The sequence below is a fragment of the Diadema antillarum genome, unplaced genomic scaffold, assembly GCF_040938485.1.
Source record: "Diadema antillarum isolate AM-2024a unplaced genomic scaffold, OU_Dant_1.0 seq00000130_RagTag, whole genome shotgun sequence".
NCBI lineage: Eukaryota > Metazoa > Echinodermata > Echinoidea > Diadematoida > Diadematidae > Diadema > Diadema antillarum.
In genome coordinates, this window is record NW_027271208.1 from 46,971 (window position 1) to 62,917 (window position 15,947).

Consider the following 15,947-nt stretch of genomic DNA (forward strand, 5'->3'; position numbering starts at 1 on the left):
AATAAACCTGGTAAGTACATCTCTTGCCTCCTTTTAATCAAATCAAACTCTATGTCTAAATTCAAATCTTTGGGGTTCATCAAGTCTTTGAGCTGATATGGAAAAACAATGAAGAAAATTAAGCTAGAGGCTTAAATGAATTCATGCTGCATTATCTTTTTTTGCCTGTTCTTTTCAGAATACTATCTGATTCATACTTCCTGTTTCAAGAAATAATGTAAATGCACAATTTCAAACTATTATGTAGTTAGACTTTGGAGAATTGATTTTGAATACAATAGGCCATAATTGCATTGGATATACTGTAATAAAATGTTTAAAGAGTGCCAAATAAGCAACTTTATTTTCTTGACAGGCAAGTAAAGTTGCATTCCATAAATGTTTTTAAAATTGCTGTGCAGAGTATCATTTTGATCTCTCCTGGGCACTGAAGAGAAGAAAGAAAAAAAATGATGGACAATTGATGGAAGGCAATTATAACTGCTAAACATAAACTTTGAAATAATTGTACAGGCTCTTTGTTATAAGTTTCTTCTTGTGTTAATACTCAGCTCTAAATCCATAGCCAGATGATGACAAATAGTCTTAAATTCTTGAATCATAACTTGTCTCCAAAAACTAAATATGTGCATTGCCCTGTCTGAAACCTTGACGAGTTAATTGAATTACCCGTCAGCATTACTCATCCCGTGATAAACCAAGTAGTGTCTGAATGACCCCAATCCACCACTTAGCACAACCTGTTTCACATGTAGGCCTCTAGTACCATCAACAAAACATCAACAAGGGTAACCATAGCAGGAAGTCCCCAGTTTAGAACCAATAACCTGTTCAGAGTCTACCCATCCTTGTCTGTTTTTAACCTGTTGAGGACGAGTCCGGAGTATACTCTGGCAGGTGTCTATGGGAAATGCATGTTGTAGCAAAATCAGTCCGTCCTCAACGGGTTAACATATCAAAAAGTCCCCCCAAAAAGGTGATTCGCCTCATTCTAGCAGGTTGCTAGGTCAGTTTGTTGTTGTTGTTGTTGTCTTCTCTTTTTTTTCCCCAAATCTCTCTTTCTCTCTACGGTCAGTGACCTACGCACTAGGAATATGTCACACAGACTGGGGGTATAATAGGCCTACTCATAAGTATCTTCGGAAAGTACTATAGTTCATTCATCAGGCAGATTTGAACACATCCAAGTATCTGCACAAGCTTGATTATGTACCCCGGGGAGTCTATGTCAGGAGGGAGCACATGTGGTTTAAAAAAAAGAAAGATTTCATTTATTCCACAGATGACTGCATGATCTGTGCAATGTGAAGAAAATCCATCACAGAATTTTGAATAGATTGTATAAATTCTTGTGACTTTCAAGGAAACTGAATTTAGAATCACATCAGTGCATTCTTCTAATTTCCCTAATCCAATTATGACATGTGATTTGGGAACATTTTAACACGTCAACAGGCTTCTCTGATTATTGGTCAGTCCAGCACGAAAACTATATAAAGTAAGATTAACAAAGAGACACACAGACACCAAAACCAACAGAAACTACTCCCTAATAAACTTGTACATTCATATCAATCTTACCTGAAAAGGAATGTCCTCCTGCAAATTTGATGGATCGTTCACAAGCTCAGCCCCAACCTTACGTGTGCTGTTCTCGTGGTAGGTGCTGTTCAGAGCCACATAGAAGTCCACGGGTATCGGTGTGGTGGTGAACCTCCTCATTCTGTTGACCATGACTGACCGGCAGTAGTCAAAGACGTTCAGATAGGATGCGGACACTCTGTGGTATCGTGAGAGGCCGAGCACCTCGTTTGCATACTCGGACAACGCATCTCTGATGTCCTGATTAATAGCGCAGAAGAGCGACCAGCGGGTGCTCAGGCGAAGCTGGATGTATGCGGAGAGGTGGTAGGAAGCATTGGGTGTCACCATTGCCGGGGTCGGGAGTGTAAATAGAGATGGAGGATGAGGAGGCGTTGGTGTCATGGTCTCCTCAGTTGTTGGTTGGACCTGAGTTGTGGTTGCCATGGTAACAGTTGTCTGATGCCTTGGTGTCTGCGTTGTACGGTGCTGAACAGTTGACGTCCTCTGTTGTTGCTGTGTCGTTGTCACGCCTGGAGTTTTTGGTGTCGGTGAAGTCCAAGACTGGGTTGTTGATGTGGTTGTAATGGAGGTCGTTATTACTGTGTGTGGCTCAGTTGTGTTAGGGGTGGTGGGTCTTATTGTCAGATCTTTAGTGGTTTGAATTGCTCCTGCAGTGGTTGGGTAAGTTGTCTCCAGTGGTGTTTCAGTTGGCTCGACTACCTCACCTGTTTGGTTGGTGGTGATTTCAACAGCTTCTGCCCATGTGGTAGGTTCAACTGAAGTGACATCACCTGTCTGGTTTGTTGTTCCTACAACTGGTTCAACCCATGTTGTTGCCTCTGTCTCATTTGTTGTAACTGTTGGCAATGGGTGTGTTGCCAACTCTTGTGTTGTGGCTGGAACGGTTGAGTTTGCAGTAGGTACGCCACCTGTGACAGGCAAACTGATACTGCCTGGCAAAGTACTCTGCGGTGCTGAGTGTGTTGCATATGTTGTATTTGATGTTATCTGAGTGGTGTGCACATTCTGCTGTGTGGTCAAATTGTGGGTTGTTTTATCGACTGGAGTAAGGGTAGATATTTGAGTTGTTCCAGCACCTAGGGTAGTCCTTCCATGAGATGCAGTATGCACATTTGACGTTGCAGCTTGTGCTGCTGGAGTGGTAAATAGCAGGCTTGGTTCTGTAGACAGCTGTGCAGTTGAAGGTGCAGAATGCACTGTTGGTGTTGCAGACTGGCCTGTTGTCATTGCAAATGCACTTGTAGCAGCTTTGAGAGTTGTTCGAGGAAATACTTGTGTCTGGTCGATTAATGGCGTTGTGTTGACCAGGTTGGCTGGGAACGGTGATGTCCCATTCTGGTCAGAAGTCACAGGCCTGAATGCACTGGTCATTGGCTTTGCTTCATGGTCTTGTCTTGCCGGTGAGCTGGGAGTAACAGGATTTTCCTTGGACTGACCAGGCTCAACCTGGGGTGCCGAGGATACCACTTGATGGCCAGGATCGTGGAGTACATTGGGTGCGTCTGTTGCCAGGAGGAGTCCTAAGATGCATTAGAGAGGAAGAACAAGGCAGAAAGAGGGGTCAGCACATCACCAACAGGTATCTGAGATCATCGAATGTTGCACAACAATACAGAACATATTGCTATATATCTCAACCCCTCGAGAATGTGGTCAAAGCATGTTGACATTTTCCATAAATTGCTCTGAAAACATGATATTATATGCAATTCTGTGGATTGAGTATAAATAATCTTCTGGAAATCCCCCCTTTTTTTTTCTTTTGAAGTACATGAAAAAATTCATGCATTCAAAACCTTTAAAAAAGGTTAATATAAAAGGCAATCTTTCTTTATGAATATATAAATAAATTGGGTGGTTAAACTGTTTTACTCTACATGTTTCTCATGATAACAAAAGAAGGTTATGTCATCTCTACCTCACTAGGAAGAGTCATTCTCACTGTAGCTGGGGCCCGTTGCATAAAAGTTACAATTATGGTAACTTTGCCATCAACTTCCATGGAATTCTTGATTTTGATTGGCTGTTGAGTATTGTTACTATCATAGGTAGTTACCATTGGATGGCAAAGTTATCATAATTGTAACTTTTCTGCAATGGGCCCTTGGTGTAGTAGTTCGCTTCGTATAATAAACCTTTATGTGCATATGCTCAGCTCAACACTGGCTAATAGTGCAAGTATCATGCAAAACATGACTATGTAAGAGTAAGCTTAAAGTCCTTTTTCAAAGGGACAATCTTAAGCACGGTACCAAAGCCCTGCCTAGATGTAGATCTAAAGCAGGCCCACTTTTAGGATACCAGTGAAACAGGATATGATTATTGACTATCTTTTTCTCTTCTTTTTTTTTTGGGGGGGGGGGGGGGGGGGGAGGATAGATAGCTGGGGTAGACATGTGCTTACATTAACTTGAATTCAGATAGCATCCTATGTCATTTGTAAACAACCTCTTGATGAAGTATCTACATGATTTACAAACATTACCTCATGCTCAAAACAACTCTTGGCTTGTCTGCCATGGTTATAAATGATGTGTTAGTTTTCATGCACATTACATTGCAGTTTTCTTTTCTTGGTGAAAAATTACAGTTTGAGCTTAAAGGGGTGGCTAGTAACTGATCAGTGGGAATCAGTGGGAATGCTGAGGGATGATTGTTCCAATCCTTGTGGGATTCATTTAAGAGTACATTATATATCTATTCTTGTGTGAAAATTATTTGCTTCAGAATGGTCTCATATTCAAGTAATGTGCAGATTAATGCCCCGTCACTGACCAGGGACGCTTACCTGGAAACATTAAACTGCACATTACTTGAATATGAGACCATTCTGAAGCAAATAGTTTTCACACAAGAATAGATATATTATGTACTCTACATGAATCCCACAAGGATTGGAACAATCATCCCTCAGCAGTCCCACTGATTCCCACTGATCAGTTACTAGCCATCCCCTTTAATGGTGGCTCCAACACCCTACCCACATCTTTCTGCCTGATCCAATAATAAATCAATACATGACAGGGCAAGGCAGTTTACTGTAAAAGTGGAAATTTTCACGATGTTGAAATTTTTGCGCATTTCGTGAAACCAGAAACTAGCGTGAAAATAAAAGCACACGAATATTTTTGCTAGCCGTATGTTCCTGTACTTGGTGTCTTGATTCCACGGAATTAAAAACACACGAGACTCTTCTCACCTGGCCAAGCGCAAAAAATTAGTCGCGCGAAAATATCCACTTTTACAGTTATCCTTTGTGTTTTTTAAGTGCTGATTAGCACAGAAAACCTCATAGAGTTGTACACCCTGTCTAAAGTCCCTAGTATAGAATAGGTTAACTTTGGGAATGAGAGAGCAGAAAGCATTTAAAGGGACTGTACAGTACTGGTTGAGGTAGGGATTCATGTTTTGAACATTCCTACATTGTTGTAAGTGAGATAATGAAAAGCCTCTTATGAAATATGAAAGAGCATGTAATTCTAAGAAGGAGTCAACATTTATTTGATGAAAATTGGTTTTCAAATGGCTGAGATATCCAAAAATGTGCTAATAATAAAAGGCGACATGCCACAACTTTATTAGGATCTCTTTGTTTCACCTTGTTTTTGGATATCTCAGCCATTTCAAAACCGATTTTCATCGAATAAACTTTTGGTACCCCTTAGAACTGCATGCTCTTTGACATCTCATAGAGTGGTTTCTGAATATCTCGCAAAATGTTAAAAGTTAAATCTACACCTCGACCAGAACTGTACACACCCTTTAAAGCAGCTGCATGGTAAATCAAATGATTATCTCCCGATTCCAGCTGTACAGTCCACTTTAATCTCAGTATGTTGAAGAGCATGTGCCAACTGTCAATGTTGTTATCATGTATGAAAATTAACTAATAAAGATCACAACACTCTATTGGTGGGGGTCTTTGGCTCCTATCCCTGATTAAAATTAGTGGTGATTAGATATCTTTCATTAAGGATATTTGAATAAACCTGTGCAATGAGAAATGATACCATTTATTACAGAACATTCTTATTAGAGTCCATTTTTTTCTTGGGGTGGGGGCAATATCTTGTATTGCAGATTGTCACAACATGGAACATATTAATTAGACAATGCATGAAGGGCATGTGAATATATTTCTGACTATGTCACGGCAGTTTCAGACAGATCAATTCATATCTGATGAGTTGCCAAGAAAGTAAGGTACTGCCAAGAATACTGACTGTAAACAAACATGTCTGTGGCTAAAAATTCATGCCATCCAAAAAAGAAAAAGAAAAAAAAGAACACGCAATGTATTCTAAGCTTCAAATTTCGACGTTCGAGTGATAATGTGCATCATACATTTTATATACTATCAAGAGGAAAAGAAAATTGAGTAAAAGTTTAACAAACATTAATTTTACTTTATTTTGTTCTCTTCATGACTTAATTCCAATTCCAATTCCAAATATAAATATAGACAGATTTGAGTATATCTGCAGGGGTTGCACTTAACTTTTTTTTAAAAGTAGCCAAACGGACTACTTAGAATCAATTTTGACACTGAAGCAATATTTTGGCTAGCCAGACGGACTAGTAACGTCAGAATTTTATGATTTTTAGCCAGTCCAACACGATTTTTGGGTGGCCAATGGCCAGCGGACCATCGCCAATTTCGAACCCTGATCTGGTAACTTTAATTATGATTATATGCAAAATTCACACAGTATACATTAGATTTTCAAATTTTTGTGACCATTATTTGATATAGACATACATGTCTATATCAAATAATGGTCACACAAAATACATTTATGACATATTATGTTAATACATATATATGGATTAACATAATATGTCATTAAGTGTATTTTGTGTGAATATTTAACTGAAGAGAATGACATTGACAAATGAAACAGGTAACATAAACAAAACTTAACATTAAGAGTTGGTGTCGGGTGACCAAATTAATGTTTCAATAGCCTGATCAGACAAAGAAGATTCATAATGGATTGTTATGTTGCCTTTATATCAAGCAACTACATATCTTTTTTGGGGGTCACCAACATTTCAGATTTAAAGATCTTAGTGGCCAGAACAGGTCACCTGACAAAAAAAAGTTGGTTTGAGGTCCTGACATATTATAATATTTATATAGAGAGAGATCCATATGAACATAATATGTTAGACCTATATTTGATACATATACTGTACTTACGACGATGTAAAGCAAATTAAAAAAAAGACCCCTTTCCAGTAATATCACTAAGAGTTAGTGGATATCACTATCATGACACATCACATAACACTGGCTTTCTGCTGCTGCATTCTCCCCTCCCCTCCCTTCTCTTTCTCATATTATTCATACAGCACACTGCACCATATCTTTACTCTTCTGTCATCATTTTTTCCCTCACAGTTTGCTCTAAAAAACTGTCTTTGGAACAACCGTTGCATGAGTCATCATATCTTCCCCTGCTAAGAAAGTCCAAGTTCCTCTTCGAGAGCTGGAATGCTTCTCGGCGTTTGCCGATAGACATCTATCGCGAAAGCCAAGTTCTTTGATTACGATTAGTAATACACTTTTTTTTCTCCCTCTTATTTGGAGGGGTGTTAACGTTGTGTCTCAATTTCTCTGATGGGGGAGGGGGGAAGGCAGGAAATTCTCTAGCACCCTAACTGGAGCTGAAAAAAGGCAAGGGGGGAGTGTCTAAGTGGTGCATGGTTTCTTGTCGAAGTCCTTCTCTTCCCTGCCAGTGCTATCTGATATGACGCAACTCTAACCTCGCCTTGGCATGGATCACCCTAATGGACAAAGCTTGCTCGATGATGTCTCTCTCCTCGATCAGACGGATGGATGACAGGGGAGATAACTCACTATCATACAACTGCGATTATGCCAAGCAATGTTTCGACAGAATTATTGTAATTCGGTTGGACCGATCACAACTTCCTGTTATACTCGACTTCTTAATTCACACAGAGGGCACACAGGCAAAGTTTATCTTTAGAAAGCAGTGATTGCCAAAGGAATAGAACAAAACAATTAAATACTCTGCAGCATAATTTTGAATTTTTCCACTTTTTTAATAATTTTTAATGATTACTAAATGACAATTTTAGAGTGAGTAGAGCTCCATATAGTAGTTTTGGAAAGTGCAAAGTCATATCAATTGTTTTACAGGCAGTGTGGTTCAACATTCACGATTCAAAACTTATCCACTTGATAGGGTTATAAGAGTAAACAAAAGATAATACATAACTTCATTTTGTATGTAGTATGTACACTATTCAGAGCCAATATCCCTCTATACTAGACATGTATTCTGAAACATTCTGAGTTCTCTCTTCTAAGCCATGATTTCTATGACATTTGGTTTTTTCTTTTACACTACACTTGGCTTGGGAAATCATCATACTTAAATACGCCATAATTGCTACAGGGCTTGCAGCCTGTATGTTATGATCATGTACCTATATCATTGTACTGCCACTCCACAAGGCAAGGTGAAGAAAACATATATTTTGCAATCAATATAAAATATGTTCAGATTTATGGTATGTGTGGAAATGTATGTGGATTATATGCTCATTGCATATCCATATAGTTTTGGACAATGAGTAAAATGATATAGCAAATCCTTCCTCCCTCAACCCCTCCCTCTCCCCTTCCCCCCCCCCCCCCCCCCCCCAACCATTTGCTGCAACTCATTTGTTGGCTCTGTATCACATATTGTGACAGCCTGAATGCTGGCTAACTTGGCCTGCTGCATGGTGAAGGCAGTGTGCATGGTTACCAGGTTGTGGTCTGCTAGTAGTCATTCCACTCAGCACTGTTGTGGGGTTCACTAGGGAACATTAATATTGATAATAAGGGTCTTTCAGAAGCAGGAGGGCATATAGGCAGCAAGATATTATAGGGATTCAACCTCATAGCTGCCTTGTTCTGTGTTGTGTGTTCATTATGCGAAGCTTCCTCTCAAAGTACTAGGAATTTTGTGGCTCTGAGTGAGACCACCATGCCTTTTAAGAAGGCAGAATAAATAAATAAATCATGCCTTCTTTAAATGTATATGTTAATCCGGCTAGCATTTAGCAAAAGTAGTCCAGCTTCATTAATTAGCTGATGAAAAGATGTTTTTTGTTTGTGTTTGTGCAAAGAAATTCCTGCATGTCTTGGTGGGTTTAGGGCTCATTGCTACAACCTGAACAATTTCATAGGGTGATCACTTGTGCAAAGGTTTTGTAAAGACCATTCCAAAGACAACATGATCAAATTGTGAGAGAATCCTCACAACCACAAAGTTGATGATATCATTTGAGCTCGGGACAGCACGTCACGGTGTCACTGTGTCATTCAGGTTTGGCTCGTTGCAGAAAAAAATTATCAGCCTTTCATATCTCCAGTAACTGTGAGCAGCAGGGTTTTAAGGGAAACATCACTTCAAAGACTTTCAAATGTCAGAAAAAAGAGGAGAACAAATCTGTTTAAGATAACTGGACTGAAATAAGGAATTTTGACATTTATTACCAGGGAATTTTCTTTTGTTTTGTCTCTCTCTCTCTTTTAGGGGGGGGGGGGGAGGTGGTGGTAAGAATATTGCTACCTGCATGTCACAATCACATAACACAAATTCACAAGTATATATTTACAAAAATTGTGTTTTTTGTCACTGATTCAGCATGTATACCCCTTCTCTCTAGTTACAGAGTCATTATTGTTCAATCATTAAAAACTATAGCATGCACTGACAGAGACTCCAACTCTCCTGTTTTCGACGGGAGATCTCCCGCCGAAACCCCATTTTTGCAAAATCTCCCGTTCTCCCGTTTGAAATTTGAATTCTCCCGCCCTGGCTCTGTGTCTCCCGATGGAAAGGATTTCTTACTTATTGCTATCGTATGTTGAAAAAATAGCCTTATAGATAGCACCAGAGAACATCTAGAACCCTAGGAACTTCGCGCTTTGCACACATCAACTTAGAGTCTCCCGTTTGCGAGGGGTTTCGGGCGGGAGAATCTCCAGATCAGAAGGTGCTTGGGGTTGGAGTCTCTGCATTGATGTGAATGGCATTTGTAAGGCTTTTCATAAAATGCAAATTATTGTTTGTACGCAAAAAGAAGAATAGTTGAGGATTGACTGATAACATCATTAAATCATAAAAAATTAAATTCATACAAGTGTCTGTGGCTGATTTAATCTGTTCTGGAAAATCATTTAAGAATGCTAAAGATATATAAATTTTTGCTCATTTCCTTTAATTCTTATGAAACTTTCCATTTTTGATATGTATTGATATCGTCAATGGCACAGATCAACAGGTTGCAATGGGCTTGGAGTTGAACAGATATGTGCACTACTGTAATGGGGACAGAATTATATCTGAGAAAGAGAGAGAGAGAGAGAGATAGAGGGAGAGAGAAAGAAATGGAGAAATGGAGTTGTAAAGAGATGAAGCAATTCACAATTAAAATGCATAGGAATCATTTGAAACGATGAAATAACATACTTTTGCTCTTTTTGTCTAATTCATATGAAACTATCAATATTTTTTAATGATTATTATTATTACTATTTTCATTTTTTTCTATCTTTATCATCACACTTTATAAATTCATTGAAAACTTGTCCAGGTAGTGGCTTTTCTCTTCAACTGTTTCCACACCCTTTTTTCCCCAGATAAAGACTCTATCTAAGGGTTAAAGGACAAGTTCACCTTCATAAACATACGGATTGAGAAAATGCAACAATATAGTAGAACACACAGTGAAAGTTTGAGGAAAATTGGACAATCGATGCAGAAGTTATGAATTTTTTAAATTTTTTTTGGAACCGCTGGATTATACAGCTTGTGAGTCATATGCGTACACAGTATAAAGAAAATGTAAAAGAAAATTCAACATAACTTTTTTCGCATAATAAAAGAGCACATTGCCTCTTTCTAAAGGCAGGGGGAATAATATTACCCATAACATTTGTCGGTAACGAGTCAGGGGAATGTGTACTTTTTTCAAAAGATGGAATTTTGTGAAATTCTCTTTATATTTTCCTTATATTGTTGTACGCATGTGACATCTAAGTTATTCATACACCGCAGTAGTCTTCTCATCCAGCGGGTACTGCACAAAAACTTCAAAAATTCATAACTTTTGAACGGATTGTCTGATTTTCCTCAAACTTTCAATGATGTGTTCTACTAATATTGCTACATTCTCTCAATCCTTATGTTTATGAAGGTGAACTTGTCCTTTAAGAGGTTGGCATGTACGCCTTGGCTGACAAATAGTAGAGTTCTTACTTTTCCCCTGTGCCAAGCCCATATTTATTGTCTCACACCCTAACCTAGATATCAGCCTAGCAGGATTTTAAACCTATACCCTCCCATCTGACGTCTGAGCGATGTGTGTGGAGATAGCAGTCATTATCAGGGTCAACGACATGAGTTATATCTTGATTCTCCTAACAGACCTGCAAACTGGGTGGAAATAGTGCAACATTGGTTAAATCCTTGTAGAGATGTGGAACTTGTCTTGATAAGCTTCAATTAGGATTTCTTGATGTAAAACTTACAAAAACTGCCACGTGATTTGTTTTTGTTTTCACACATAATATAGGAGATGAAGAACAGGGGTAATTCCAAAGAATGTATCCTGACATACGGTAATTAATAGAGTTAGATTTTCTCTTTGAGCAAATATGTGTGCCGAACATATTTACAATATCTCCAAAAAAAGGACAACAATCACTCTGAGGATTTTTATATATCTAGGTGAGGTACTTTATAACATGGAAAGTATTTAAAATAATTCAATTCCTGTAGTGAAATTCCAAAAGCAGATAAATAAAACACAAACATGCACAGAGGGATTATTTATTGGAAAGAGTATCTCGCAATTTCACAAACCTTAAGTAGGCTCCTTGCAAAATTTGCAAAAGTTTCATGCACATTAAAAACTCTGGTTGTACAGTATATCCTGAACCCTCAAACACTGCAAGGAATTTGGAGTAAACTAAGAGCACATATTCCTCATTTGTTGGCAGATCACAACATCTAAATCAAAATTCAAGACAGGATTACTCTAATTACAAGTTTCCTCATGATCAGATTATATCAAATAATCATAGAAATGGAGAGAGTTTAAGAAGAGAGGCATTAAAGTCAGAAAACTAAAATCAACATGAGCTATGCTACTCTTGCACAGCAATCTAGAGCTGCTGTCGAAAGAACAGCAAAGTCATGCTGTATAGAAAACGTCAGTGAATATTATAACCCACCATGTGGAATATCAAATTGTACAGCGGGAAGTCAAAGTCTCATTTTCACTGTGAGATAAGGAAATTGGGAAGGAAGTTTCTGCCAAAGTGAGGGAAAAAAGTAAATAACCTAAATGAGATGAAAGTTGATCAAAACACTATCCCTGCCTGTACTCAACTTATCAACAAAGTATGTGAATGGTAACATAATAATGTATTACTTCCCTTTCTTGCATGAAAAGTTGGTATCACTTTGGTACAAATGGCTTTGGTATTCATATGATGAGCAAATCTCAAGAACATGACTAAATCTTTGGATTCTTTCTGGAAAAAAAGTTGATGAATCCTTCCTCCTCATGATCCTCATGCAAAGTTCATAAAATTTGCCTCCCCCCCCCCAAAAAAAAAAATAAAATAAAAAGAAGAAAATGTTGATAAAGATTATGCCTGCTAAAAACTTTTTCCATTGTATATTGAAAAGGACTTATCAATCTGAAAAGCTGCAAACAATCTTGTGGAGAACAACAGACTGCAACGCAATCTTTCGGCTTCAAAAAATTGTCTTGTCTTGCTTAAATATCTGATTTGATTTCACACTTCCTTCCTCGCGATTTGCAGAACCCCCCCCCCCCCCCCCCCCCCCCCCGGCTTGTATCATTGGGTGCCACATGGAGATAAAATATTACCTATCAGTTTCCTCAAGTATCCTCCACTTGGAAAAAGGAAGCCACATTTTTTTTCTTTCTTCTTCTTTTAGTGGAAAAAAAAAGCATTCACTTTCTCGAAAAGGATATCCTCCCAAAAATTACAGGATGTGGTTACAACATGTTGTAAATTTCATTCTGACATCTAATATGATGAAAGTAAACATTTAGCTCCTGAAATGCTACTAATATCTAGAGACAGACTAGTGATATATACACTGAACACATTTGGGTTTAATATGAAGACAAAGGAATGCAAATCCTTTCCTTTCATACCAGTGACTTACTTACTCCATACTTTTCATCTATTCCATACTTTTCATCTATCTGGCAAGTTGTGTCATGTTGTTGTGTTTCTTCTGTTTTGTCCGTCCTGTCGTATATCATATTTGTCACAAGTGTTTGTAATAAGTAATTCACAAGTTTTATGAGTGGTTCACAATCTACAAGCTTTGCTTTTTAGTGGACCTCTCTATTCTTTCTTCCTTTTTTTTTCAACTGAAGCATGACTTTGTATTATTATTTTTTTTGCCAGTATGCGCTCTTATGTTTATTGATAAAAAAAATCAGTCCATTTTGAAGAAAGTTCCAAGGTGCATTCATTATCTATTTCATTTTTTTCCTTCAATGAATTAATATGGTTCACTTCTGAATTTGAGCAGTCATTTTACTCTGCAACAGTGATTACTAGCTGTAGTTACTGAAGTGTGTGGCAGAAAAACTGATCCATATCTAGTATGCAAATAATGTTGTATGGCTAATTTCTAATATAATTTGTCATAAAAGTTAAGGAACAGAGAATGGTATATTGACAACTCTCATTATAGTGAATATGATACAACTAAGAAGACATTTCCATCAGTAAATTACTTGGACATAAAAAAGAAAATATGAATATTGTGATCAATATAATAATAATAATAATAACAATGCATACATACATACAATTTCTATACCGCCATTCTCCACTTTAATTAAATGCTCAAGGCGCTTTAAATCGAAGCAAAAAAACTGAAGATACAAGCACAACACCGTAATAGAAGAAGATGAAGAAGCAGAAAAAAAAGGACATGAAAGTCTGTCTTCAAAATGCACTGCTAAACAAATAGGATTTTAAATTACTTCTAAATGATGTTATGGAACTTGAGTTTTTCAGCTCATGTGGAAGTGAATTCCACAGTGTTAGTCCAGCATGAGCGAAAGCTCGTTCCCCCCAAGATTTCCTAGAAAACGGAATATGTAATATACATGAATACACCTACTATTCATAATTGTCCTTTTAAAGAATAGTTAAACTAATATTAAATAAATCATAGTATAACTGTTTGTCTGAGACAGATAGTTCTGGTATTATAAATGATTGAAGAGTTAGAGAGTGCTGTATAGCTTAAAATATTCACATTTAGGAGACACATTCATTCAAAAAAATGAGATATTAAAATAAGCAATTTTATAATTTTTATTTATATTATCAATGGGGGACTAACTATACTTGCCCCTTAATTAGGAATGAATACAACAAAGTTTAAGGGTACATTTTCATCTATCTCCTCCCACATCTTCCTCCTCCTCCTCTTCCGTTTTCCTCTTCCGTTTTCCTCTATTTAATCCTTTCCTTCTCTAATCTTCTGCTTCCTCTCCCCGCCTCTTCAGCTGCCTCATTTCTGCTTGACTCGTTCATTTAACATCACCACTTAAAAAGAAATAATGGCATAACTCTTCATCCCTTCATCTTCACTCCCTCATTTTTCAAAAAAATAATTGATTCCAAGTCGACAAGTTAGCCTTGACAGACGAAGACTGTACGTGTAGAGCTGTAAGTAGCAACTTATAACAGGTGAACAATTCCATACCTTCTGCTTTGTATAATATACCCGGTGGTACTACGCGATAGTATCTAAACTGATTCACCCTAGAGCCATGTTCAGCACAAGTAATGGTATTTCATGCAGTGTGAATTTGCCAATTACTCCCTCATTATGTGACCATGACAATGACCTACAAAATGATTATAGAAGCTTACAAAGATCAACACAGTGCCAAAACTGTTGGGAGATGGGTACAGCTGCAGCAGCCATCCAATAACAATCGAACGCCTCTGCTCTGGGGATACGATTGACCTCGTTTGTGAAGTCATGGATTCAATAATGAATTACATTACTTTGTAGTAAGCTGAAGATTTGTCGCGTACATAATAACAATAAATCCACTCACCAATTAAATGAAGAAAACAGAACAACCATAAGGCACGCACATGTCCAGGCTTAGTGGCCATTGTTGCAAGATACACAGTAGACCTTTTCTAGGAAAGAGCCACCTGCGGGAAGGAGGTTGTTGCTCATTCTTGTCCGAATCATCACACGAGACAACTCGCTCGCCTCTCGGATCCTTTTCGCGGTTTCACTTGAAGAGCGCGCTCCGTTGGTCGACAGCCCCAGTGGAAACACTAGCCGAAAGTCAAGGGGTCAAGGGGCGTAAACCGAGCGCTCCATAAACCACCAGCTGGCAAAACTCGCTGAGCTATTCGGCTTCTCCGTTACACTTACAGCACTGAAGATGTTTTTGCGGAGCCCGTGGCCAAATGGAGGCAAGATGAATGTCAAATAGGTTAACTTAGGCCAAACCTTTCAACAATATAATGCTTCAACAGACTTAAATCCGGGACGAGAAGGCAATAGCACGGGCCTTCTTTACCACCCGTTACTTCTGTCTCTACACAAGCGGCAAGCAGCAAGCAACCTTGCTTGTCGACTGAAATCCTTCCACCACCCCCGGTGGTTTGTTTACATTCCATGTGCTCCGTTAGTCAGGCAGCAGCCTGCAGTTAAGTGTGACATTGGCATGATAATCTGTGTTGGTTATCTAGTGATTCAGGTGACAGAGGTCGCATGATGCGTGACACAGCTGGTAAACTGTGCAATACTGATTTAACTTCCATCATTCCATATCATAACCAAGAATGGGTATACTTTTGAAAAAGGGACTATACTGCCCTCCCATCACGAAGCTATGATTAAAACTACTCATCTGCATGCCTATCTAGTAATATGGGATCCACCTATCTCTCTCTCTCTACTTGCTATTATCTATCTATCTATCTATCTGCCTATGTATCAATCTATCATTATATCTAGGTGTATATCTCTGGCTCTCTACCTGTCTATCTATCCACTTAAATAAGTCCCTCAATCTTTCTATGAATGTATGTGTATGTGCGTATCGTGTCTATCTATCTATCTATCTATCTATCTATCTGTCTGTCTGTCTGTCTATCTATCTATCTATCTATCTATCTATATGTCTATTCATCATGATTTTATATCTATCTATCCGAACAAATATAATTAAGTCACACGAATTAACTTCTCAACTGCCCCATATATCGTTCTTCCCGCACGGGA

General features: G+C 38.2%; 1 protein-coding gene across 1 annotated transcript in view; it reads right to left on the reverse strand.

The window, feature by feature from the left end:
* Positions 1-15,204, reverse strand: part of LOC139727424 (uncharacterized) — a 31,116-nt gene extending 15,912 nt beyond the window's left edge. Inside the window, exons 1-2 of the mRNA XM_071638379.1 lie at positions 14,761-15,204; positions 1,582-3,125 (exon numbers count right to left, since the gene is read on the reverse strand). Of these exons, the coding sequence (XP_071494480.1) occupies positions 1,582-3,125; positions 14,761-14,821 (1,605 nt within the window). The 5' untranslated portion in view covers positions 14,822-15,204. The remainder of the gene's footprint in view (positions 1-1,581; positions 3,126-14,760) is intronic.
* Between the last annotated feature and the right edge of the window lie 743 nt (positions 15,205-15,947).